Here is a 26,879-nt window from a genome sequence, read left to right on the forward strand (position 1 = left end):
ACAATGTTTCTACCGCATATGAGATGTCAATATAGCCCTGCATAATGTCACCAAGGCCAATCCTTGCATATTGATTCTAATTAACTCACTCACTCACTCACTCACTCACTCACTCACTCACTCACGCTCTCTGTCTCTCTCTCTCTCTCTCTCTCTCACACGCACGCACGCACGCACGCACGCACGCACGCACGCACGCACGCACGCACGCACGCACGCACGGTCGCACGCACGCACGCACAGTTAATAATGTGTCCAGTGTGGTGCTCCAGGTCTGGCCCTATACGTTTTCAACTCAATTTATATGCCGGTTTGGCTGGTGATTGATTGAAGTTACCTTCGCTTCCGTGTCCAACCATTGGTGGCCCATATACACTATGCACACCTGACCAGTCCAGTCACAAAAGGCCAGTTAGGAAAAGTCATCTTTACTGTCTTTATACTATTTTGTATAACGTTTTTATAGTCACTACTCCTCTGTCCTCCTCTACCCTTTTAATCTGTATCTTTGTTTCATCCTTGCAGCGGTGCTGCTATGACAACTGCATTTACCCCTGGATTAATAAAGGTCTATTTCATTATCTACTGTTGTATCTACATCTCTCTCTCTCTCTCTCTCTCTCTCTCTCTCTCTCTCTCTCTCTTTCTCTCTCTCTCTCTCTCTCTCTCTCTCCTCTCTCTCTCTCTCTCTCTCTCTCTCTCTCTCTCTCTCTCTCTTTCTCTCTCTCTCTCTCTCTCTCTCTCTCTCTCTCTCTTCTCTCTCTCTCTCTCTCTCTTTCTCTCTCTCTCTCTCTCTCTCTCTCTCTCTCTCTCTCTCTCTCTGGTGTGTGTGTGTGTGTGTGTGTGTGTGTGTGTGTGTGTGTGTGTGTGTGTGTGTGGTGCGTGGGTGGGCGTGCGTGCGTGCGTGCGTGCGTGCGTGCGTGCGTGCGTGCGTGTGTGCATGCATGCATGCGTGCGTGCGTGTGACCGTGTGTGCATGCGTGCGTGTGTGTGACCGTGTGTGCATGCGTGCGTACGTGTGTGCATGCGTGCGTGCGTGTGACCGTGTGTGCATGCGTGCGTGCGTGTGTGCGTGCGTGCGTGCGTGTGACCGTGTGTGCATGCGTGCGTACGTGCGTGCAAAATTCCGGCAGAGATACTAGCTCTCCCAAACTCCGAACAACGAGCAAGGTGACACTGCAGGCAACTACCTGCACAAATATAGAAACCCGAGCTGGTGTTCATGGAAACATGGTTTGACCTTTAGGTTGCATCGATAATCATTCACTATATTGATGTTTTTTGCACGCCCATAAGACTCGCTATAGACAAACAAAATGCCAGTAAAGAATTAGCTTGTAAACCAGACAATCTGCCAGTGCAAAACTAAAAACTCAGCATATTAGTCTGGCCCTGCTCTGTTGTGATTGGATTCCGCTGCCCCAAAAATTGTGGGGCACCATCAGGGCAAATGCAAATATGGGGAGGGTTTAATATCTGCACAGTGATATTAGTCTGGCCATGACAGGCTAGTAAAGAATCATTAGTTGAATTTGCCCTTTATATCAATAAGTGCTATCGTGAGCGATAAGCCATAGCTCCTGGCTGTGTCGCTCAGTCCTTCCAGAGCTATTTTCTATTGTCATTTACATCCAAATGTAAATAGACTGAAACTAACTTCACCAAAACCCCAAGTCAATTTTGAGAGATTTCAACCACTCCTTCATGGAAAAGACGATTCCAACCTTGACCAGTGCTATGGCTCAGTCCTAGGTGCCTACAAATCTCTGCACCTCCCTCATCTTAGAAATGCTGATCATAATTCTATTCTCCTTGGGCCTTCAGACCAGCTGTACAGAGAACAAAGTACAGTAGTAGTCTATAAAACAGTGGACTGTGCAAGCCATTGCCCTGCTACGGGTGTATGTTTTGAGTGCCCTGCTGTGAGAGGGACCTGATGTGACAGGGCCTGACATACACAATTCTACTTATAATCGGAACAGGCTTTTTTCTCTCATCAAGTAGGCGCATAATAATCACCTACCAACAGTCCAGTTTAATGTAAAATCTGATATTTGGAAATCAATCATGTATGTTTTCTAAAAATATAAGCAACACAAAACACAATAAATATAAAGCTTACATTTTAATTGGGGGTGGGGGCGGTAAAGGACCTGGGGACTGGCCCAAAAAAGGTTGAGAAACATTTATTCTCATTTATATCCATCCCAAAGCCCAGCGCATGAACGGAGTAAAGTCCTGTCTGCTCGTGGCCCTCTCCTCCTTTGCCAGGTGGTCACTCCTGTTTGTAATTTATTGTCAATGTTGTCAACTCTCCTGTCACTGTCAGTGTCACATGACAGTGTCTCACTATTTGTCCATCATGTATTGTTGTCCTGTTTGTATGTTCTTATAGTGGCTCAGGAATTAGACTATCCCTTTGGGAATTGTTATGTGAATAGAAGTTAAATTTATATACTGGATTTTCAAATAAGTCAATGTCAACATAAATATCCAAAAGTGATTTGTGTCTGCATTATGTAACTGCAAATGAGTGGTATACTGCATGTAGGATAGAATTACAGCACGCACCTATATATTATTCGCACGCAGTATTCTTAGAAATCATTATGGATGTTCTTTTGACAAGGTGCTATAATTTATTCTTCAGCTTTACGGCTATACAAGAATAATAATACCTGTATGAAAGTACAGTGAAATACATTTTCAACCAGTACTTGCATTATGATTTCCTAAGCAATGAAGTAGCTTGGGGATTGGTGTAATTAACATTGAAGCACATAGGTAAACAAACACATGATTAGACACACAAACACCCAAACGCACACATGCATGCACGCGTGCACGCACGCATGCACGCACGCACGCGCGCGCGCGAGCGCGCACACACACACACACACACACACACACACACACACACACACACACACACACACACACACACACACACACACACACATTGGTTTTTATGGCAACACTAAGGTTGGAGACATCGATTTCTAATAACAAAGCTTGATCTATTGTCCATTTATTGTATACTCCCGATGTGCAGCAATTAGGGGTTCAGCGTATTGCTCAAGGACACTTTGACACTAACTCTGGGGGGGCCGGGATCGTACTGGGAACCTTACGGTTGCCATCTGGCTGATCTACTGGCAACTCTAGCACTGAGCCACTGCCTCCCCGTGTATTAAAAAATGTCTATGCATTGTAGGCTACATCTCAATCAATCAGTTAATAAAGCAGAAGTAATGAAGAGCTTCATGTAGTAGACTAGAGGATTAGATAATATATACTCTAAGATTAGACTGCTATGCGACCCTCACCTAAATTGCGCCGGCGACATGCCTAGATCTCTGTATCTGTCAGTCCTTATCTGTATCCCTTTTATGCCCATGCATATATGGAGATCCCTGATGTCATCAGTAGCCTATACAGATCAGAAAAAATGTCATTTCGCTCCTATGCCACTAAAATGTGCAGCCATTAAGAAATGTGAATCGCTAGACTCCTTCAAAACCAAAGAGCACTTACGGGCGGCTGCAATTAAAAACTGGCCCTATAAAAAAGTTAAAGACCCCCCCTTTTTAGGGGCTGATATCCCCTCCTATGTCCAGCTTTTAGTGTGTGTGTGTGTGTGTGTGTGTGTGTGTGTGTGTGTGTGTGTGTGTGTGTGTGTGTGTGTGTGTGTGTGTGTGTGTGTGTGTGTGTGTGTGTGTGTGTGTAAACATAAACTAGTCCTAACACAAACATTAAATGCCATGGACAATGAATGGACACTTTTGAGTGTTAGTGTAAACACAAACATTGCGTAACACAAACATTGTTTGCGGTCCACACCACCACAGGGAGTGCAGTGACCGGCCTTGAGTCAGTCAGACCCATGGTTGTACAGAACCGCCACAAAAGGCCTCTACCTGCAGGCTCTGGACAGTTCTACAACTGAATTCAAATTTCAAACAATCAACCAGACAACACACTCCATATTTGGCCATAGCTGCATTGGGAACTCCTTATATGGTTATAGAGTCATCGGCAGTATTATGCGTGTCTTAAGTACCAGGTCTTATTACTTAACTTAAGACCTGGAGGCGTGGTCAATGCTGTTTGGCCACTCAGAATAGCCAAATGGCATTGATCACGCCTCCATGTCTTAAGTTAAGTAATAAGACCTGGTACTTATGACACGCATAATACTGCCCAAATCTTGGTCTGTCTGCTGGCCCGCCCAGCCGCCCGTCCTCCTCCCTTAAGCCAACTTTCTTGAACATACTGTAGGATTACCAGCACACATCTCATGGCATTTATGGTGTCCATGAATTCTCCCTCATCAAAGGTCAGGTGTTTGATTTGACAAAACTAAAGACGATCAGTTATAATTAAAGTCTTTGCCACAGATTGAATAGGATGAGACAAAAATAGTAAATAAACAGAAAGGAATTACTTAATTATTATATTTTAGAGGTCAGGTATCCATTTGTATTTAAAAATATTAAATTGTTACCTTTATTCTTCCAAGAAATCCCATTGAGACCTGACTGACCATGGCATCAAAATAGATTGTTGTGTAATAAATATTTGTATTGTTGCTATTGTTCAAGGTGCTGTTGTTCAAGGTTCAAGGTTGTACTTTATTATTACATCTTGTGTACAGGTACAGAGTAAAACCACAATAGGACCACAATGGAAACAAGACCCAGGCCTTTTCTGCTATATTGTTTTTGTACCAGCTAATAAAGTATTCAAATAAACAAACAAACAAACAAATAAATACATAAATGAATAAATAAAAGCTCCACTCAGAATATGGGACACTCCAAATGTTCTCGTGTTAAAAGGAAATGGCAAAACTGGCAAAACCATGTCGAAGGAGAACCCTCACTGAAGAGGGATTATGACAAAGCATCTTTGTGCTGGAATAACCTTTATCCATAAGCCAATTGACTTTGTCACAGTAAGATGATTCTGGGAAGCCAGTCTTTCAGCAGTGCTTATGTTGGCCCTCTCTGCATGATTCTCCTCCAATATGAAGCTTTCTCATCATCCTGGATCCTGGTATGCCATTTGTCTTTCCTATAAAACCTCTTCACGCGCACGTGTACCTATACATGTACATGTATTAAATACTATGACTATGTTGGCTCTCTTTGCAGAATTCTGTTCCAATATGAACCTTGGTATGGTATTTGTCTTTCCTATAAAACCTCTTCACGCGCACGTGTATAGGTGCACGCACGCACACAATTCACCATCAGATACGCTTTAGGGGAAATTATTATAGTTTTCTTATCTTTTGTTCTAACCTTGAGTACAATTCATTCCCCACAGAAGATTTTCATTACAGTCTATAGTTTGTTAGATTATGGATTTTAATTATTTGTTTTCATTTGAATGAATAGAAAATATGTTATTTGAAACCTACTGTACTGTATACAGTTGGAGGCCATCGATATTGTCCTTTTCTTTTTGCTGAGGTTTGCATGATCTGCGCAAAAGGACAGTTAACCCATTTTGGGCGGGAACCCCTTTTGGTGTTTTAAACATTATGATATAATTTAGCTATTGAAAAATAGGAGATCTACAAGCTCATAGCGCGCCACCGAGTGGCGCGCTACGAGCTTGTAGGTCTGCTATTTTTGAAAAATCGTGAAAATATTTATTTCAGAAAACTGGAGGATTTAGAAGGATTTTTTTAAATTTTGAGGCAGGCCTAAATGGGTCAAATGATAAGGGACAATATCAGTGGCACCCAACTGTATATATGTTCCAGCACCGTCCCTCTGTGAGACTTCAGGCCATGGTTTTTCTTCGTTCTCATCAGCTCACTGAGCTGTTTCTAACACTACATGGACTATCTGTTCACCTGACACCACTGGGAAGACACAAGAAACAATTGACTCCTATTGAAAACTAAAGAGAAATTTGGGTTATAGGCTTGGAGGATTTGTGTGAAACTGTGTGTGAAATAAACCAACTATTGTTTTAAAAACATACCACTTTGGGTATATTTTTAACCATCTGCTATAAATGCCAAACAAGCTAGAACATTCCATATGGTGTGAGAAAGAGATAGCTGTGAAAATTGCACTTTTCATGATACAGTGAGAAAATATTGGTGTTAACCTATCTTTGAAGTGCACCTGCTGAGGGATTACATGTAGACAGAAAGGTCCATTTTCATTTGATAATCATAAACTGTGCAACTATAAATTCCAGGAATCTCTGCATGTCTATCTATCATTTGCATCCATCCATGTGATCCACTTCACACACTTGGCAGGTATTGCTGAGGTCCCAAGGATCAGTGTCCTAGTGACCCATTGTCGAGTTGAAGTCCATCGGATCAACGGTTCACCAGAACTGGCCTGGTCTGTTCCATGATGGCATGCATATCTCTGATTGACTTCACAATTTGCCGGGTGTATTGTTGACGACCCACCCAAGGAAGTGCAGTGTCAAGTGTGAAGTAACTACATCAGATGAGTGGTTCTCTGGACCGGCACACAGGTATGGGTACTGCACGAGTATATATAAGTTTATGTATATCCTTTGCATAATCTTGAGAACCATTCAGTCAATTTACTTCACATTTAGCGGGTGTATTGCTGAGGAACCAAACCAAGGGTGTGCAGTGTCGAGTGTGAAATCAATCGGATGAGGGATTGTCGAGAAGGCTGCAATCAGGCGTACCACGGTTCTCAACAACGCTGCAAGCAGCACTTCCGGGGGCCAAGCGATCAGCCTGCTCCAAATGGGCATGTCCCCAACAACTGCAAGCAGCAATAGGCTACCAGAAGCTGAATGGGCACGGGCACTGCACTAGTTAGATTAAATCTCCCTTGGCTGAGCAGTAGATGTTTGGTTTCTCATGTGAGAAACCTGGGTTAGAATCTTAGTACTTACATAAACAGCCAAATTGGGCTTTGGTAGGAAATGTGCCATCTCTGTTTAACATAGAACAAGGTATTGACAATGCTTTGATGTTAAAATCCATGAAGGCTGACTAGTGGTGGCAACGGTACCCAATAGGTTCCCTGATCTGCAGACTCCAATTTAAAAAAGACCAAAGGCATTTCTAATTTTCCAATTACAAAGGGAATTCTGTATGGCAAATGTAGCAGCAGAGGAAAATAATTAAATAGAGCATAAACTTAATTTCATGTTGCTACAATTCATTCTATTCATGTGGACTTAATAGTATTGTTCATTTTGCAGCATATTTAGGGGTGAAGTGTTCATACCTGGTTATGTCTCTGGGGCATTAAGTCTGACTAATGAAATGACTCTATCCTCTGTGGTGTTTTAATCTATTCACCAGGAAGTAATTGACAAGCACACAGTATGTGCATTAGGATAGCTGTGGCACCAAAGGACAGCTGTCACTAAAGCAATTAAAATGACAAAGGTTAATTAATTCTTTCCCATTTTTACCTGATACGAGACATTCACAATGACTGAGTTTTCATTTCCAGAGGAGTAATAGTGTTTAGAGATGGAGAGGGAGTAATTTATTTGTAATTCAAAAAAGAAAAAAGAACATGAACAGAAACCATCATCTGATAGAGCCTTTAATATGTCAACATTTTAGAAACTGCGCCCCAGGACAGCTTTAAACCCAGATTTAAAATTAATTCTGAAGCAGTACATGACCAGAAGTCACAATTGACTGTTTTTCTTTTTTCCCACCCTCAAATAAATATGGTGCCAGTCGAAATTGTCTGCGATAGGGCACACATTTAATTTGTTTTTCTGAATGACAAATGTAACAATATCAGATATCACACTTTATGCATGTCTCGATATTACAAGTATGGAAAACATAGACATAAATGTATAATGAGGCTGAGATTCCGGTGGTTTGAGAAAAACAAAAGACACAAATAATTACTTCTCCAACCACCTCTGACATCAGAGTAGCAGAACCCAAGTACTTTCTAATCCACCTAAATGTCACAGCAACGTTTACTGGCCTGCCTCCGTGTGAATCTCTACTGGCTGCCAAAAGGCCAGTGGTTAGTCATCTGTTTACTCTGCAGCAGCTTGGTGTCATTGGGACTCTGAAGGAGAAATCCCATGATTCTCTCTGCCATTTCTGACAGCTCCCGCACAGACCACATTAATCAGGGATTGTGGGAGAAGCTATAGGGGAGAGACGGGTGGCATGGATGGCTCCAGCACAGGACAAGTCAAGCGAGGGAGATGATCTGGCCCAAAAGATAACTGGAGACATGTGAATGCTACTGGTTTGTGAAACTGCTGTGGCCTAATGGAGACCAATAGCTTCATTCATGGAGATGGAGCTTGTGTGCAGACAAGGCATTTCATTTTGATCAGCTGTCAGACAAAACAGTGCATCAATGTAACTTCTTTGAGGGACGCTATAGCCCCTCCTATGCCCAGCTTTTTTGTGTGAACACAAACATTGGCTGATGATTGGCTGATCACCCCATGGCGATGATTTGATTGGCTGAGCAAATTACATATTGAAGATAAAAGTGAAGACGCCAATCACCAAAAGTGATTGGCAGGAATGACATTTGTGATGATTTGATTGGCTGAGCACGGAATGTGATGTATGATGATAAGAGCGTCGCTCACTTCACACAAAGTGTGATTTTATTATGAAGCTTATGTAAACATTGGTTAGTGTAAACCAATGTGCTAACTTTAAAACTAAGCAACCCTTCATACGAAAACAAACAAATCCTTTAGGCTTTGGACCATTCAGCTATTTTTGTTCTCTTTAAGCCATTTTCTATAAATACTGCACACAATAAGTTAATCAACCTGACAGCAAATTCAAACTCATTAACCTTCAAACTCTCAATTAACCAAATTCATTCTCACAGATCTGCAATATGTGTGAGATTGTGTGCATCAATCAGCACTGGTTATTATTCCTTGAAAGTGCCCCTTTAACTGCACACACGTTAACTTGGGTGGATTTGGCCGACGGTAGAAGAACAATCACTTCATTGAAATTAAAGAACAGTCCCTATAGTAATATGAAACATTAGTCATTCCTCCACAATGATGACAGAAACATGCTCTCAATTTACGAGTCAGGTGCTTCTAGTGATTTCTGCCAACCTTGTTCACACACATCATAAATTCCTCTTTATGCTCACTCATCCCACAGGGAGAGCCTTTTCTTCATCGGGCTTTGTTAGAAAATACGCCCCATGTCTGTATATTGGATGTCATCTCAGTTGCCATTAACGGCCAAGTTGGAGCATACACTATAGCCTACACTGCGTAAGAGAATTGTACATTTAAATAGACGGCAGTGATTGTGCCCCTAGGTGCACATTTATACTTTATATACTACAGGTTTTCTATTGGCACTTTATTCTTACTCTCCACTGGCACTCCACAGAACTCCTGCTCACACTGTGCTCATTTCTCTAAATGTTTCACATTGCGCCAATGACTCCCAATTTATGTAATGAAGGTTTAATAGCCAATTTAAATAGCCAATATCATTACAGTACTGACTATACAACCATCCAGATTGTGGCTCTTTCATACCAGAGATGGGATTATTTGAGGGTTTGAAATATGTGATTTACCCCCTGTGCTGACATTTTTGCCTTTTGCCGTCATATATACACACAATACAGTACTGTATATAACAATTCTAACCATAATGGAGATACTGTAAGGTGTGTTTGTGTGTGTGTGTGTGTGTGTGTGTGTGTGTGTGTGTGTGTGTGTGTGTGTGTGTGTGTGTGTGTGTGTGTCCATCCAGCCGCACAATTATTTAATTAATAGTAGATAATATATAAATGGAGCCCCTCCTTTGATTGAGTGAACTAAATTATGTCTTCTCTATAATGTTTCCATAATAAGTATTGCTTAAAATTATTTTTGACAGGCTCAAAAATCGAAGTGTAGATGGCCATTATTGACCAAAAACTACATTTTGTTCATGCATGAACATGGATGAAATTCCAACAACAATGTCAGAGTGTTATTCATTCTAATAGCCTATTCACACTCCAGAAAACAGTATTTGCAATATTTTACATTCTGTCTTGTAATGAGTACTGGCGGATTCATTTTATTTGCGTTGACATTTACGTATTTGTGATGATTTTTCAGAAATTGATAAAAATGGATAGACAGCTTGACTAAGAGGAGAATACATCATCAACAATTCAATTAGTAGGGAAGGCATTATAAAACTGTTGGGTTTCATTATATTTACATAAATAAGATTGGCTTTTAATTTTATTTTTATTTTTTGGAATGGCTTGGAAGTGCCTTTCATTGTAAGCGGCTATGCATAATAAGAGTACTGGAAGTCTATAAATGCTTTCCTAAATGCTTTTCCAATGACCTCAGGGTAGGTCTATTCAGCGTAGCAATCTCAATCTCACAGCAGGGATATGTTAGCTTTAATAATACCAGTCAACATCTCCGTTCTAAAGCGTCTCTTTACTATAGGGTGCACAACTCCATTTCAGCCCAAACACAGTGTTGTCTTTCAGGCCTTGAATCTGTGCCTTTTGTCCCCAACCCCGCGACGTGATCATCCAGTAGGAAGGTAGGGGGTGTCACTATGGTAGTTGTAATCCGGACACACCTTCTGCACCAGCTTGTAGTCAGTGCTGTAGAACGTGATGAAAATGCAGATGACTTTGAAGGGCTTGGAGCACAGCCAGGAAACATGGCTTTGCGTCTGCTCTTGGGGGCAACTCTGGGAAGGGTCGTGGGCACACAATGAGTTCCTGGTTCCCTTCTCCACCTTCTCATATTCCACTCTGCAGTTGAATAGCTTGGTGTCTTTGGGCTCCAGGGTTGACTGCTGTTGCTGCTGCTGCTGCTGCTGCTGATGGACACGAAACTCCACAGCCTTAGTGGGAGGTACAAGCCCTACAGACACGTTTCCCTGGCCAGTAGCGTTGTGGCGGAAGTAGACGCTGAATGTTCCATTGCCATGGTCCACAATCTTACCGGTGATCAGAAGGTTGAGTTTCACGGTCTTGATGTTGGAGTGGAAATCGCCCCAGCCAAACATTTTCTTGAATTTGCCCGTCTTCACAATGGGCCTCCTTTTCGCCCTGGGCCGAGGATCCTGCGTGCTTGAAGTGTTATGAAGCCACTTCCACTGCTCTTGGTTGGAGTACGCTCCTGCGTCATCATAGCTGAGGTCCAGAGAGGTAAAGTTTTCCTTGTTGTAGAGAGTCTGTGAGAGTAGACGACTGATGGAGAGGGCCTTGCTGCTTCCAGTCCAGTAGGTCTTCATTTTCGACTTTGGGCTTTCTCTCAAGTCTGAGGGCCCTGAACTGGGTGACTGAACACTGGCAACCTGGAAAGAAGCAAAGAGATCATTAAAATCCCATAAAAACAATACCCCAGAAACACAGAAATAGCCTCTATCACTCACTTGCACTGAAATGTCCACCTAGCTTAGAATAACATGCATGCTCTTAGTATGTGCAAACTGTCTTATGTGTGCTCATGGCGTTCTAACCAAGACTGAGGGTATTGCTGCCATACATCGAGATGAATGAAGCGCTACTCCAGTGCAGACATGATACAACAGCAGACTATTACCTGCTGTATGTGCCCTGAATGGATGATTGATGATTCCTTCTCTCTCTCCCCTAACAATCACACAGATGAGAGCGCTAAGATTCCCCTGCGCACCCAACGGAGGCCAGTGACAGTGATGGCCTAACCCCGACTGGGGAACATGACAGCAGATCTATCTGGGTAAAGCTTTTACATTTTGTACCTTTACCCCTACGATCAATACTCTGAAATTAAGGTCTTCTCTCATTCAGAAAGTTCATAGTTATGACATTGTGGTACTGAAGGCTGGGGTTTAGAACTTGCACCAATTAAATTGCCATAGTGGTTATTACTATGTCTGTTTGTTAGTGTATACACCAGAGCAGGATAAAAGATGGCCCCCAGTTATTTTGAAGAGCACCGATCGATCTGTGTGTTCAAAGCCACGGTGAAAATAGAACCTACAGTATGTTTCTGGGTTGTTCTCGTGTCCTTCACTCTCTTGCTCGGAATAAAGAAATATGGCCTCAGCTTGATTATATGTGTCATATAATGACAAATAACATGCTATAAATCAGATCCTTGAACTCCTCTCCAGCTTTGTTCAACCAAAGGGCTTTATACTAAATACGGTCTTGTGACAACACCAAATCTTGTGTAAAATATATTAAATAAAACATTAATTTCATATAGTGTTCCTATATGCCCAAGATACATCAGTATTAATGATATAGTATACAAATCTGTAGCCCTGGACAATTAAGAAAACCAATTGATAAAAAAATACTAAACTATGTTGGACAGAAGAGTTCTCTTAGTTTTAGGGCAGATATTATTATAAGTTATCCTAACCATTTAAAAGTGGTGTCCCAATTTTGGCAGGCCATTAGAGGCAGGGTTTTAAAAAAAACGAGAATTTCAACAATCTTTCGAAAATAGCAGATCGACAAGCCCACAACAGTAGTAGTACTCTTATGTCATCCATATGACATCAGGGTAGGCTACTGACGGGGCTATACTGGGGCTACATCAGCGTTGTTGCAGTAAGCAACTGTTTCTGTTGTGTCCCATGTCGGACATCAGTGCGTGAAATTGTGACAGCCCCATCGTTTGTAGTTTGTGAAATGGAGATTTATCATTCCCTTGTATTTTTGGATACATTTTGATATGTTCCCACTTCCCAACAGCTAAATGAGCGTTCTCAATTTTAGTATTATAGTGACCCATAATTCAAATCTCATGAGCAGGATTTTTTTCTTTGCTGATTCGTCAGTAATTCATTCAATATTACACACACACACACACACACACACACACACACACACACACACACACACACACACACACACACACACACACACTTTAATTTCCCTGGGTAAAAGGGGGGTGATAAAAGAACCAGAAGGTTGATCAGTAACAGAAGTGATCTGGCAGTAGCTGATCTAATGTCTCACCAGTCACCACATGCTGTACTGCCACTGTGAGAGAGACCACACAGTGGAAGGAACTCTACATGTCAAACATCGACTAAAATCTTCTGTCAAACGTGATTGCGGCTGATGGTTTGGCAGAATTCAATGCTGACGAGTCACTTTAATTAACCCGAGCACGAATGAATCAAAATCGAGCAGAAAACAATTAACCACCTTTCATAGTTCACACAATGGAAGCATACAAACAAGGTTGAAGCATGGATGTACAGTATAAAGTGGATGAGGGCTGCCACTGCCAGCAGTACCTGCTGTGCACTTGACCTACTGCTTCCCTACATATTCAGGAAATCCTAGTGGGACCACAATTTAGTTCACCCGGGCAGTGCTTCAGGCAATAATCTTAATTAAATATTATCTATTTATTAATGTATAGTGTTAATTAAATGCAATTTTTTCATCCTTGTGAATACATAACTATGGGTACAGTTAAACAAGTTATGATCTCGTTATCGAACCTCAGGCACAGCTAGCTGCATCTTCCATTGGTTGGATAACCTGGGAGCAAAGTAGGCCGGGGTCATAATCGATCTACTCTCTACTGTGTGTGTGTGTGTGTGTGTGTGTGTGTGTGTGTGTGTGTGTGTGTGTGTGTGTGTGTGTGTGTGTGTGTGTGTGTGTGTGTGTGTGTGTGTGTGTAGCCTATAATATAGGCTACACACACATGATATGCAATTATATGCAAATAAGATTTGCAATTAGCTTTCATCTAGCACCTGACAGCCTCTGGATTAGAGCAGTCCGTGACAGATTCACAGAGACCCCCACTTCAGGGATTAGAACCCAACCTGTAATCCGGCCATTGGAGATTAGTCAGATCAGAGACAGTCCTGACTGAAATGACGTTTATATTCAGAAGGCCCACCCCCTAGACTGCATCAACACTTGGAGGGCCAAGATTACCTCTTGTCGAGCTCAAAAACATGCAAGCAAGGCACAAAGTGTGGATGTATTGGTGCACAGGCAGGTCGTTATGTGTGTCTGAAAGAGAGATAACGCAGAAGGAAATTAGAGAATTAGGCGGAGATAAGAGGTAGAGAAAACCGTATTAGGCAATAATTGGACTTTGAAGAAGACAGTTAAGAATACGACTGCACACAGTTTATCAAGAAGAAAACTACATTTAATAGGATATGTATACTAATACTATATTGCATGTTTTAAAATGTCAAACGGTCATTACATAATCAATTTGACAGTTTTTGCAACTTTCAAACAAGCAGTATAGTTGCAACAGTAGCATTTTTTCCAATCCATTTAGTCCTCCGTTAATGTTATTTCCAATTTCCCAGCATTCCACAACATGATAACACACAAAGCGCAGCCTTGCAGAGGTCCTTTAAGGGAACTCAAAGATTGCCAGATGCAGCATGTAGGCTATGAACAAACCTAAATGTTATCTACTCCTTGGTGAGGCTGTGATAAGGCGCAGGCATCCTCTCTTTGAAACTGGAAGATAAACAACCCCAGCTTCCCCAGAGAGCTCTGAGAATATTCTATGGGCTGGACCCCCCAACAGCCAACAAATTCCCTGTTTAATAGAACCACCTGAGAAGCGAGACAACTCAGTGGTGGGCTGTACACAAAACCTTGGGGGAAGAATGAAAGTATGTGTCGGTTTTCATTTACCCGAATGCTGCAGCTGCTGTGACTGGTGTGTGGGGAGGATTTGTGAGTCCGACATTTCTACTTTAACAGGCATTACAGAGTTGGAATGGAGGTGAAACAGATTGATAGGAGATTTAGGCAGCCACTTCACAATCTAGATTGGGCAGCATGTTCGGGCTTGGCAGCAACATACAGTAATTCGTAATGGAATTATTGCCAAAAAATATTGGCATATTGATGAAAAATACATTGCCTGATGAAATTAGAAAAAGCAGACGATGTGATCCACAGATCAACTTTATTTATGTATTGTCTCTGCCAGCCCGGAGACTAAGTTTTCACTGTGTGTGTGTGTGTGTGTGTGTGTGTGTGTGTGTGTGTGTGTGTGTGTGTGTGTGTGTCTGTCTGTCTGTGAGCAGCTAATCTCCAGCAATGTTGGACCAAACGGCGTGAAACTTTGCAGACACACTCCCAGTAGGCAAAGGACGTTTTCAAATCGACCTCATGTTGGCACTATAACAGGCCGTTTCACGTTTTGGCATAATAGCTCTTGAACCGTAGGTTGTACAATCAAGATGTTTTTCCCTGCATTCCTTGGATCATGACGCAACTCTCCAGTCCCCAAATAGGCCACAATGGAAACAGGACTTCCTTGTGTTATCCTTATAGCCTAAATGTCTGACTGTACCTCTTGCTGTTTACATTTTTGCTACAACTCCTACACATTTTGTCCAAAACTCAAATCGCAAATCGGTACACATCATCTCTGTGGTCACGTGATCAAGATGCATCTGTCAGATGTTTCAGATTCCATTCTGATTTCAAATGTCCACCTAGTATAGGTCAGGGGTGGGCAACTTTGACGATGGAGAGGGACACTATATTTGCACACTCACTCCAGAGGGCCACATTGCATATAGCAATATATTGCTATTTTCTTATTGAAATCCTGAAAAGTAAAAATGTAATTTAATTTCAAATGCCTTATACATTAGGCATACAAAAAAAGACAATAACATTTTAATACTACTCATTAAGGTACAATACTAATTTAGAGTAATTTAGTAATGAAAGCGAGTCATGTTTGCAAATCAATAATCAGTATTCTGATATTAACCTGAGGGCCACATTAAGCGCAGGTGGGGGCCACATGTGGCCAGTTGCCCATGTATGGTGTGTAGGTAACCCGGCCTGGCAGAGAACTGCACTCAGAGGAGTGCACTGTTCTAGTTTAGTTATTGATCTATTCTTTCTTTCTTTTTTTACAGTATGTAGCTGATGCTCGTTTTTGTAAATCAGCTATTCTCAACCTTTGGGCCAGGGCCCATAGGTTGGCCCACAGCCAGGGCTGTGAGGATATTGCAAGTGGATTCCCAATTACATAATTGGCAAAACAATAAGATTTCAATGACAATATAAGATTTTATATATATTTAACAAAAACGGTACTCATCATGGTATATGTTTTCCTTATAACCTTGAAAATGTAGTTTTCATTGTTATACATAGGAACTTAAAGTATATTTATCCAAGCTGGAACAGAATCGATTGATCGATCATTAAAATAAACATGCTCTGAAAATGCACACGGCCTACCCAGCACACCCATTTAACACGGCAGCCCAAGATCTGCCATCACAAGCATCTCTATTTTATTCCAGTTTCAATCTTTTAGGCCTAGTTCATAATGTCTAAAGTCTTCGATATAATCTTCGTTTTTTCTTCTTCTACTTATATTTGTGTCTGTTGTTGTGTGTCGAGTACTGTGCATCGTGCTGTGCATTGGTCTCTCTGCTGTTGCTAGTGTTTCCTCGTTGTCTCCGCCAGGCCAAAAGCATGAACGAGACCGTGTTTTGCACCCTAGCTGTCCGTCCGTCCTTGCATCCGTGCATCCGACCGTCTGTGACCAGCTAATCTCCGGCACTGTTAGGCCGGTCGCTGCGAAATTGCAAACACACACTCCTTGGATGCTCCCAGAGCAGAACCTCTGGCCCACACTTTTCAGATCGGCCTGTTATAGCGCCACCATGAGGCCAATTTTTATTTCGTCAAAACATCACAAAAATCGGTACACAGTATATCTCTATAGTGATGTGACAACACAGATCTCTGATCTATATTCCACCCTGATTGGCTAAGATTGGCTTCCAAAGTTTGCAGAATTTTGAACAAAATGCCCCAAATCATGAATGCAGCTTGTGATTTCGGTAACATTTTCTACTATGCCGAGGAAGAAATGCCACTTAACATTGGCCTGTTATAGCGCCACCAGCATGTTGATTTTTGCAAAACACATTTTGGAACAAATGCCTCAAATTATGAATGCAGAGTCCGATTGCTATGAAAGGCCTACAGAAGAAATGGCACCATTTTCACATTGGCCTATTATAGCGCCACCAGGAGGCAACAATAACCTACCTGCACTCTGAGGAGCACTTTATCTAGTTTTCCTTGTCTTTGTTCTCACTGTGTTCTTCTTAATTATTTTAAATGTTCTATTCTAATGTGAAGCACTTTGTGTTGCATTTGATTGTATGAAAAGGACTACATAAATATTGTTTGAATTGATTGATTGAAGCAGTCATTAATTGTGACCACCGCCCACGGCCCTGTCCTACAGTAGCTTAGACTCAAGGCTAGGTGATAACGATCTAATCTCTCACATCCATCCACTACAGCCACTGTTCACAATGACACTGAAGTCAGAATCTCTGACAGGAACCAACTATACTACTTGTAACTATAGGCTTGTAAGTTGTACATATACAGCATTGGTTCTCAAAATGGGGTGCGTGGCGCGGGGACCCCCAGGTGTCCTTGGGGTGTTTCTCTAGATAGACTGCTGCTGCTGCTGCTGCTGTGCTTGTTCAAATAAACCAAGTACATAAGAAGTGAGTGTGGATATTCCTTTCTCTGTCCTTGGGGTGTCCCCTGCTATTTTAGAAAAATCTAGAAAATTAGTGCAAATCTTTGAATATTGTTTTTAAAAAGCAACATTCTTTGCTTCTGGGGGTCCCACGACCCACGCACAAAATATTTTGAAGTGGGGGTCCAAATGTCCAATCCATAGCCAAATGCTTTTTTTTCCACCATGCAGTTTGCCTTGCATGTGAGATCCCTCATTTGGGATGATGGATCAACTAAAGGCACTCAGCGGCACCATGTAATCAGGTCTTTATTCTTCCAGCGATATCAAAGTGTTACCTGGGGGTGGAGGTCAGAGATTATGACAAATCATAAAGTGTGTCAAGACATCACAGGCAGCTCTCTAGCTTCTGCAAGGGGGAGTGGTGCTTTATCGCTGCAGCACCACTTGCAGAAGCCCAAGCACAATTATTACCATGACTTCTGTGGAAGGATAAACACTGCATGTGGACAGTCTGAGGGCTATTAGAGCGGGTGGTTAAAATAGGCAGCCTAGCCACTAGTTTCCTACTTACCCAGAGGATAAATACATAATCATAGTATTTCACACACGACTTGGTTCAAAGGCGGCCAAAATAAGTTTGCGAGGTTCCCATGGGTCTGTCAATCTGTCGAAGAAGCTGCAGGCAAAAGCTTAGGATGGGCCGAGTACGAAACAATTATGATCATCCCATTAAAGCATAGCGAAGCAATTTGGTGGCCCAGCCTGAAAAAAAAGATTCACATTACGTGATACTGTGAGATCTGCAAGCAGAACTGTGATACTAATATACTGTACATATTATAAAAGTTGTATACTTCATAATTCATATTTGTGGGTTATGTGTGGATTTGAGGAATTTCAAGAGTTTCCTCACATCTAGGAGGGCTCTATTAGTGAAAGGGGAGGTAAAATGATTAGTGTGCTTAGTCAGCTGTGAAATTGAGTTTATGGTTTTCAAGACGGTGAATTCAATTCGATAATGGTTATTAAGTCGTGGAGAATAATTAATAGTAATTGACTTCTCTCCATCACTATGCAAATTAAACACTGATAACGCCACAGGAGCCATTTAAGGCCAGTCAAGTCTGTGGAGATTAAATTGGAGTTTGTTTTATAATTGTTTTTGTTCAAGGAAAGTAGGGAGTGTTCCTGCTCCCCTTTGATTGTTTGTTGACACATTTATCTCTGGCTGAGAGGTTAGAGTCTCTCGGAGGATTACAGGAGCTGAGGTTGTCACAAACTGTCAAGGCACTTGACAGTGCCTTGAGTGTCATTCTAGTGTGTGTCATAATAGAATATGTGGGCTCAGGCTGCTCCCTGCTGCACTGTGGAACACCTTTATTGAACTGCAAATCTGGAATTTGTATGCATGTATAGAAGGTAAACAATGGGTGCAATAGACCAATGCTTTGCAAAATAGAAAATAAATTACTGGACTGAACAATAATAGATTTGCAAATCCTATAGTTCAATGTTTGATGTTAGCAATTGCTAAGTAGTAAAGTACATGCAATTAGTTATTAATTGGTATATTTTTCATCAGTGGCAGCACAGCAGCAGTCCTGGTAAGGCAGCCCCTAACAACATAGTCAGGTAGTGTTTTCAAGCTATCACACAGCATGTGAAATCATCTTGCAAATTATACAGTATGTATGAGCGTATAACTTTCATTACAGTGCATAATTTGCACTGTACATCAGGACTGCTTGTCCTTGTGCTACTGTATGTTGTGACAAAACACCCCGTATACATTTATTATAGGCCTACACGCCAATTTATATGCTCATTGTGATAAAGATGACATGCGAAAACACAGATTGTAGATACAAAGTGAAAGTGAGAAAACAAAACAAGAAATGCAAAGTAGGTATCATGCATTATGGTGACAAAAGTTCCATATTCAACTTACTAACGAGATAAGTGACAGCAGGAGAACGGCAGCCCTTGGACATGTGGTCTCCATGTCTCTCAGTGGAGTGTATCTCTTCATGCAAACCTTCTCAGCCTCCTCCTTGGTCTTCTTCTGGGACCCTTGGATCAACAAAGAAGCCTCCCTTTTGTTGAATACAATTCTAACTGAAGCAGTACAAAAGCAAATAAAGACAGAGGTCAATGCAGTCCCGAGGCAAGACAGTTGAAAGTCTCAATCTTTACAGGAGCAACCAGGAGGGATAGTCTCTCCTGTGAAGTACCACCTCCTCTTGATGCAGGATGCTGAGGAGCTGTGATATGGATGGAGGTGTTGCAAGTCTGACTGTCAGTGTAGCAAGATGTTTTATATAGTGCACTCTGAAGGGGGGGAGAGAGAGAGAGAGAGAGAGAGAGAGAGAGAGAGAGAGAGAGATTGCATGTGTGCGTGTGTGTGGGGTAGCTTGGAATAGGGGGAGAAGGAGAGTCAGATAGAGCAGGGACAGAGAGGGGTGGAAGTAGAGGTGGGGGCGTGTAGGGGACACAGAGAGGGAGGAGGACCACTCTGATCATACTTTTGAGATGTAACTTTTCTCTAACGTCAGCGCTGACACCTAGTGGCAGTCTGCTGCAGCCCTGCCATCAATAGGCAGCCAAATAAACGATCATCTAATCATGCAATATCAATAGAATGGGGGAGAGAGAGGCAGTAGCGTGGGGACATATTTCACACTGACAGCCATAGCACATTATCTGGGTATGTTTAGAACATTTCCTCATTTATTTTTAGTAAGTCTTCCCATACATATAAACAACCTGTACAAAATGGCTGAGCCGTCTTTTTTTTTTCTTTTTCTTTAACACCATACAACAATCAGCAACATGGTCATCGTCAGACACCCACTTTGCAATATTCAAACTAAACATTTCTGTGCATTACAAAATAAATGTACACACTTTGATTTTTGTTTCTTTTTTTCAAAAAAAAAAAAAAGGGTTTGCCGTTATATACAAATCCAAGAACAAAAAGGTAAACATTCTGCACACCAGTGTTCTCTCGTGAACATTATTGTAAAATGTATGTATTGTACTGTACCTTAATTTTAGACACACTATGTTATAGTTCACTTTAAGTAATATGACATGATATGATGCATAATGTAAGAGCATTGTTGATATGGATTGAGTGAAAATGTTTAAATGGTTTAGTTTAGTTAAATTGGTTTAGTTAAAATGGTTTAGGCTCAGGCCGAAGGCATGGGGAGAGAGTATGTTTTGCACTCCGTCCGTGCGTGCGTGCGTGCGTGCGTGCGTCCGTGCGTGCGTGTGTGTGTGTGTGTCCGTCCATCTGTGTACAGCTAATCTCTGGCACCGTTAACCCGGTCGATGCCAGATTTTGCACACACACTCCCTGGATGCCAACGATGAACCTCTGCCCCAAAATTTCCAGAACGGCCTGTTATAGCGCCACCAGGAGGCCGACTTTTGAAAAACACATCGTTACACACTATCTCTATAGCCATGTGTTCAAGACGGATCTGTCCGATATTTCATATTATATCCTAATTTGGCTAACATTGGCTTTCAAAGTTTGCAGGATTGGCCCGTTTTGAACAAAAAGGTTAAATCATCAACGCAGTGTGCAATTTACATAAAATCTTTCACACACTTTCCTACTAGGCTGAGGAATATATCCCACCCTTTTCACATTGGCCTATTATAGCGCCACCAACAGGTGGAACAAAATGCCTCAAATCATCCAATTGCCATCAAAGGCAAGAACAAATGGCACCTTTTTCACATTGACCTATTATAGCGCTACCAGGAGGCCACAACCTGACCTGCCCTGGTGGAGACCTGTGCCCCAAGGGGCACTTTTTCTAGTTTCCATTGTGGTCCTCTCACAAAGAATATAGGATGACAATCCGCATGTGTGTCAGTCATGTGTGCTGACAAAAATAACCAATCTACAAGTTCACAAATGTGTGGCAATGCGATGCATTAACTTGTAGATCAGCTATTTTAGGCAGAGATATTTAGTGTAGAGCAAAAGCAGGAAGGGGCTATAAATCCAGTCAACTATGTACTGTATAGGTTTTTAAGTTGTTACTGTTTCTACGAGACTTTCAGAATAATCATCTCTCCTTGTGTCTGTATCTAGTCAAGAACCGATTCAATCACTGTGAATTTAGTGATGTGGGGCAATAAATAGTATTGACATTAAGGCAGAAGTTATGTGCATGACATACAATAAGATGAATGGGTTAAATTCAACTCTTTGTTTTCTTCTTAGTAGAGTCTCAGTTTGTTTTGCTGCAAAAGAGATATATCGGGATTTATATTTTGATCTGATGTATCACAGATAAAAATAACTACAAACAGATGACAAAAATTTGACACTCGCCAATATCATAATTAGCTTTTTGATTGCATCTGGGCAGAGATAGAAAGATAACACCAGACAGATCTACAAACCACAAACAATACTGGACTACAACCAAAAATCAGTTGTGAGAAATCAAATCTATACATTTATTTACTATTGACTCACACCCTGTTTTGTGGAATGTGTTACTATTATCTCTTCCTGGAGTGGTTTCCTATTGTAATTACAATGATCACCATTGAAACTGCATTATGGTTTTGTCTGAAGAGGCAGTGTTCTATGGCAATAGTAGGTAGAAGTCATAGGTGCATATCATGCTGCACTAATATAGTGCAATGTTGTGCCTGAAACAAAGCAAGGGGGAGGCAGGCAATAGTTCCATGAACGAGTGATTGTAGGCTATTACTCCATCGGCATCAAACAACACAGTTTATCCTTCAACACAGGCCTGTGCCTGTGAATCAAGACAAGGAAAGAAAAAAAATCAACAACAACAGAAGGAATATATCCCTTTTGTTCAAGACAGTAAAAGAGATTTGAGACAAAACCCATTCGAGGCTTGAAGAAAAGGAATCCAAGCCTTTTTATGGAGATTTTCTTCTTCTTCCTCCTCCTCCTCTTCCCTGCGGTGACTCTTGGCAACGTGCGAACCACCACAGCATCCTAAGCCTCCAGCTACTCAGCATTTTTAGGGACGAGGAGAGAAAGAAAGCACGAGGGAAGAGTTGGGAAGCTTGTGCTGTACCACGTTCAAAGACAACAGAAGTTAGGTCTGGATCTTACAGCAGCCAGCCATGTTTCCTTGGAAAGCACTCTTTACACATTGCAAAATTCTGAATGTTAATTTGACTCTGAAAGTGTTAAAATGGAACCAGGTGGACCCGTAAGGGTCCATCTCATTCCATTCATATATACTTTGAGTTAAATTAGCACAGAGGATTTTCCTCTGCATAAAGTGGTATCGGAGGGAGACAAAATAAAAAAAGGCTTGTCTTCATGTCAGTGGAGATCATGAAGGCTCTTGTGTGCAAAAATATGAACAGAAAAAGAAGGAAAATGAACATGGGTAATGAATGGAGCCCTACTTGAATTAGTTAAAGCCCCGCAGGTGTCTTTGCGAAGAGAATCTTCAGTAATTTCACGGCCCTGTGATGAGTTTCATCATCGCCGGGTAAACATCCTCGCTCCCCTCTCTGCAATGGCATAATGATGACGAGAGGTGTTTGTGGTGAAGCTATCCCACGGTGGTGGAGGCTACATGTCGGCATCCCCGTCGTAGGCTAGAGTCAGAGGTTTTAGTCGGTTGTTTTGCTGTCTCTGTCTCTGAGGTCTCTTTGGCTTCTTGCTGTGAGAGACGCATAAAGAAATAGTGTCAAGACAAGTGTCTGGAAGTTATGGCCATAGTCGTCATGCGACAGCTATTATAGCCTATAAACTGCTATAAACTATAATCTATAACCTATAAACTAAAAACCTATAAACTGAAAACATTTTCTGTTTTCAGTATTTCTTATGAACACACACAACAACATTGAAACAGGGAATGAATGTATGGAATCTACAACAGAAAGATCTGAAAGCGTTACATATGAGTGCCAACCCTATGTGAAACCTGTGTACACACCATTTAGCCTTTTCTCTGGTTAATAAAGCACCATATGGCATGCTTTCCCCCTCTATAAGATCTCTAATGCCTGCTGGTTTATACTGCAATCTACAAGCTTGCGTGATGCGTTGTGAGCTTGTAGATCAGACATTTTTGTGTGTTCAACTACAGTAAGTATAAATCAGGCTTCATGGCTTTCAGTATTGGCTCAAAAACATGCTGGGTTGGTGATTGATACGGTAAGAAACAGTGTGTGTCAGCATGGTGTGGATTATCATTTAAGAGCTACTGTATACAATGTATTGACTTACTACTACTTGTTCTACAATCCATGTCTCAATTGTCAAAGGTTTCAAAATCCTTATTTAACTTGTGTCCTCCCCTCCATCTATATCTCCCATTCATTACTGTAATGTATGAATTCCTTGTCCTTCCTTCCTTCATACCTTCTTGTTAATGTATATGCCTTTCCGGTCGGTAGGACCTAAACTTGTGACTAAACCTGGCATAATATTATAGAGAAGGATTTGGGAAAGATGGCAAATAAGATGTTTTTAAGATTTTTCCTTTACTTAGCTTCATACAATATTTGAAAAATTCTAAGTGATGATCTGCCTCGACGCCAAATACAGTAGTTCAAAATTAGGCATGGCGTTTAGCACACCATTTTGATTGTATTCATGTTATTCATGTTAGCATAAAACTAATAAACAATACAAAAAAATCTTTTAGCTGCCATGGCAATCATTCTTTGTCTCTAAAGCACCAGATTAAAAACTCAAAGACATCACATTTGAGTCTAAATTCATTGGTTTCTTATTTTGGTAAAGCATTGTTCCGGTTTACAAATGTTGGTTGAGCTACCCTACCCTGAATGCCAGAATGTAAATGCTTAACATGTACATTCTTAAATTGTGGGGTGTTGTGTTTCAATAGGTAATGATGGTAATCCTGATATTTTTCACATGCAGGGTATGGATGTTCTGTAAATTGTATGGGAAAAAATAATGCCAGGATATGTAACAAGTTATATCAGTAATAAGGACAATATGAGCTCTTGACATGTTACAGATGAATGAATGAAATGAGAGAAATGGGAACTATTGGCCGGTTATATCTATTCCAGACCAGAAGAGGGCAGTGTTATGATGCAAAGAGACTTGTTCAGACTCAGGTTTGTTTTAATTCACAATCGGAAAACTGTGGCAGATAAAACTAATCTTCCAATTCTGTATACTATTACTTTTGATTCATCAATGCCCACAATGCAACTTGTTAAACAACCTTTGAGTGAAAGTAATGAAATGTGTCTGGGTTTTATATACAGTCCATGTTTTTTATTGATCTCTCTTCCCTTTTTTATGAAAATAACAACAATGATTTTCACCTGTGATGTGACAATAAAGTTGATTCTGATTTAAGCAATGGAAATAATGAATTTAGAGCTTGTGACTAGATAATAACTACATTGAATCCATGAGGTCACAACTCCCCCCCCCCCCCCCCCCCCCCCATTTCCTGAAAAGTAATGGTTTTGGACATAAGTAGCCTTGCCGAGCCATGAGGCAGGAGCCTATCTCCTGTTTCTGTAGCGTGAGGCAGCTTGATGTACAAGTACACCCCCTGGACATGACGCTAGTATGTCGCAGGGACTTACCCCCAATCCAACCCTTGATGCTGAGTGTCAAGCAGGGAGGCACTGGGTCCCATTTTTAGAGTCTTTGGTATGACCCGGCCGGGGATTGAACCCCGACCTCCCAGTCTCAGGGCGGACACTCTAACCACAAGGCCACTGAGCTGGAATGGTTTTGGACATACAAGGTAGTTATTGGTGGTTATTGGATGTATTTCAAGGCACAATTATATTTATGCTGCAGTGCAGATGTCATTGTCTAATAAGAACAGAGCTGCATGCCAGACAAAAGATCAGCACAGATCCAGTTAATGATTGTCTAATAAGAACAGAGCTGCATGCCAGACACAAGATCAGCACAGATCCAGTTGCAACTTGCTAGCGAGGAAAGACTGTCCAGATGAAAAGCAAGGTTTTCATGGTTTCATGCTGCTGCATGCATGCAACAGAATAGGATACAGGCCTAATATAGGATATAAAGCTGGGTGGATGACACTAAAGGCTCATTCATAGTCTGGATTTTCGGTGGTGAGGTGACCACCGCTCCGGTGGTGAGGTGACCACCGGAGCTGAAATAACGTTGAACGGTGGTGAGTAAAAACAGAGAGAAGGGCTGGGGCGGTGGCGGTGGTTTGCTGCTCTTCACCGCGGCTCGTGACGTCATGTTGTAGTTCGGTGGTCACCTCACCACCATTAACTACAGGCTATGAATGAGCCTGTAGTTAATGTTTTATTGCACTGCAGTTAAGGCATCACCAATGGAATAGATTGATTAATATTATATTACATACAAGTATGGATTAAAAATGATATGAAATACATGATATAAGTCAATAGTTTAACTTATTCACTTTATTTTTTCAAGACTGTATAATATTTAATTTATGTGATGACTATTTTATGCAGCAATTTTTTGTACAAATCTTTAAATTGTATTTCTGTACCTGTATTAAACCTGTATTAGAGTGTAACTGGTTTACCCCCCCCCCCTCCCCCCCTATAAAATGAGCTTCAGCAATACTAAACAAATTCTGATAGGGCAGTTTACTTAATATGTTGGGGCATTGTATAAAATTATACCGTCTCTTAATTTGAAGGCTACTGTATGTACAATTTCCACTTTCAGCAGGACATGGACTAGACTGAATCTTGACTAAACTTGCACTCTACTAGTGTAGTCTAGAAGCAGAACTAAAGCCTGATTTATACTTATAGTTGCGCACCATGTATTACGCATGAAAAACAGCAGATCTACAAACACACAATGCATCTCAGCTCAGCAAGTAGATCTGCTATTTTCGATGCACAGCACAATGCGAAACTAAGTACAAATCACCCTGGGCAGCTTCAGCAAGAGCTCACCTGCACCAGCATATTCACTTCAGCTAGTAAGGCACGACACGTGACACTGGCGGAGGGCTCACAGGAGGTACTTTTATAGGGGGAACCTCCAAATCCTGGTTAGTCGGTGCTGCCGCTTTGGGCCAACTCTTGGCAATCAGGACATGTGTAAGTCAACTCGTGTGCATTTTGACCCATCCAGATTGTCCCATTGGCGTCGGACTCTTGGGCCTTAAGAGAGCGACAAACCATGGCACAGTAGCTACTGCCCTCGGCAGCAGAAGAGGCATGAAGAAGGCAAAAATAAATAAACAAACTTAAACAAAAACAATGACAGGCAGATGGCTAGATGGATGGATGTACTGCACAATGGAATGGAACAGATGGAATGGTTTGATCCAAAAATAAATTGTTTGGGTTGCTGATGGGGGGGAGGAGGACAATAAATAGAGGAGAGAAAACTCACCAAGCTAGGTATATCA

At 41.4% G+C, this 26,879-nt stretch overlaps 1 protein-coding gene across 1 annotated transcript in view; it reads right to left on the reverse strand.

Moving 5' to 3' along the window:
* Positions 1 to 10,425: 10,425 nt before the first annotated feature.
* thsd7ab (thrombospondin, type I, domain containing 7Ab) overlaps positions 10,426 to 26,879 on the reverse strand; it is an 89,436-nt gene continuing 72,982 nt past the window's right edge. The window contains exons 26-27 of the mRNA XM_079503483.1: positions 19,433 to 19,554; positions 10,426 to 11,311 (exon numbers count right to left, since the gene is read on the reverse strand). Coding sequence (XP_079359609.1) covers positions 10,532 to 11,311; positions 19,433 to 19,554 — 902 coding nt within the window. The 3' untranslated portion in view covers positions 10,426 to 10,531. The remainder of the gene's footprint in view (positions 11,312 to 19,432; positions 19,555 to 26,879) is intronic.

Source organism: Electrona antarctica, assembly GCF_951216825.1.
Source record: "Electrona antarctica genome assembly, chromosome: 6".
NCBI classification, from domain to species: domain Eukaryota; kingdom Metazoa; phylum Chordata; class Actinopteri; order Myctophiformes; family Myctophidae; genus Electrona; species Electrona antarctica.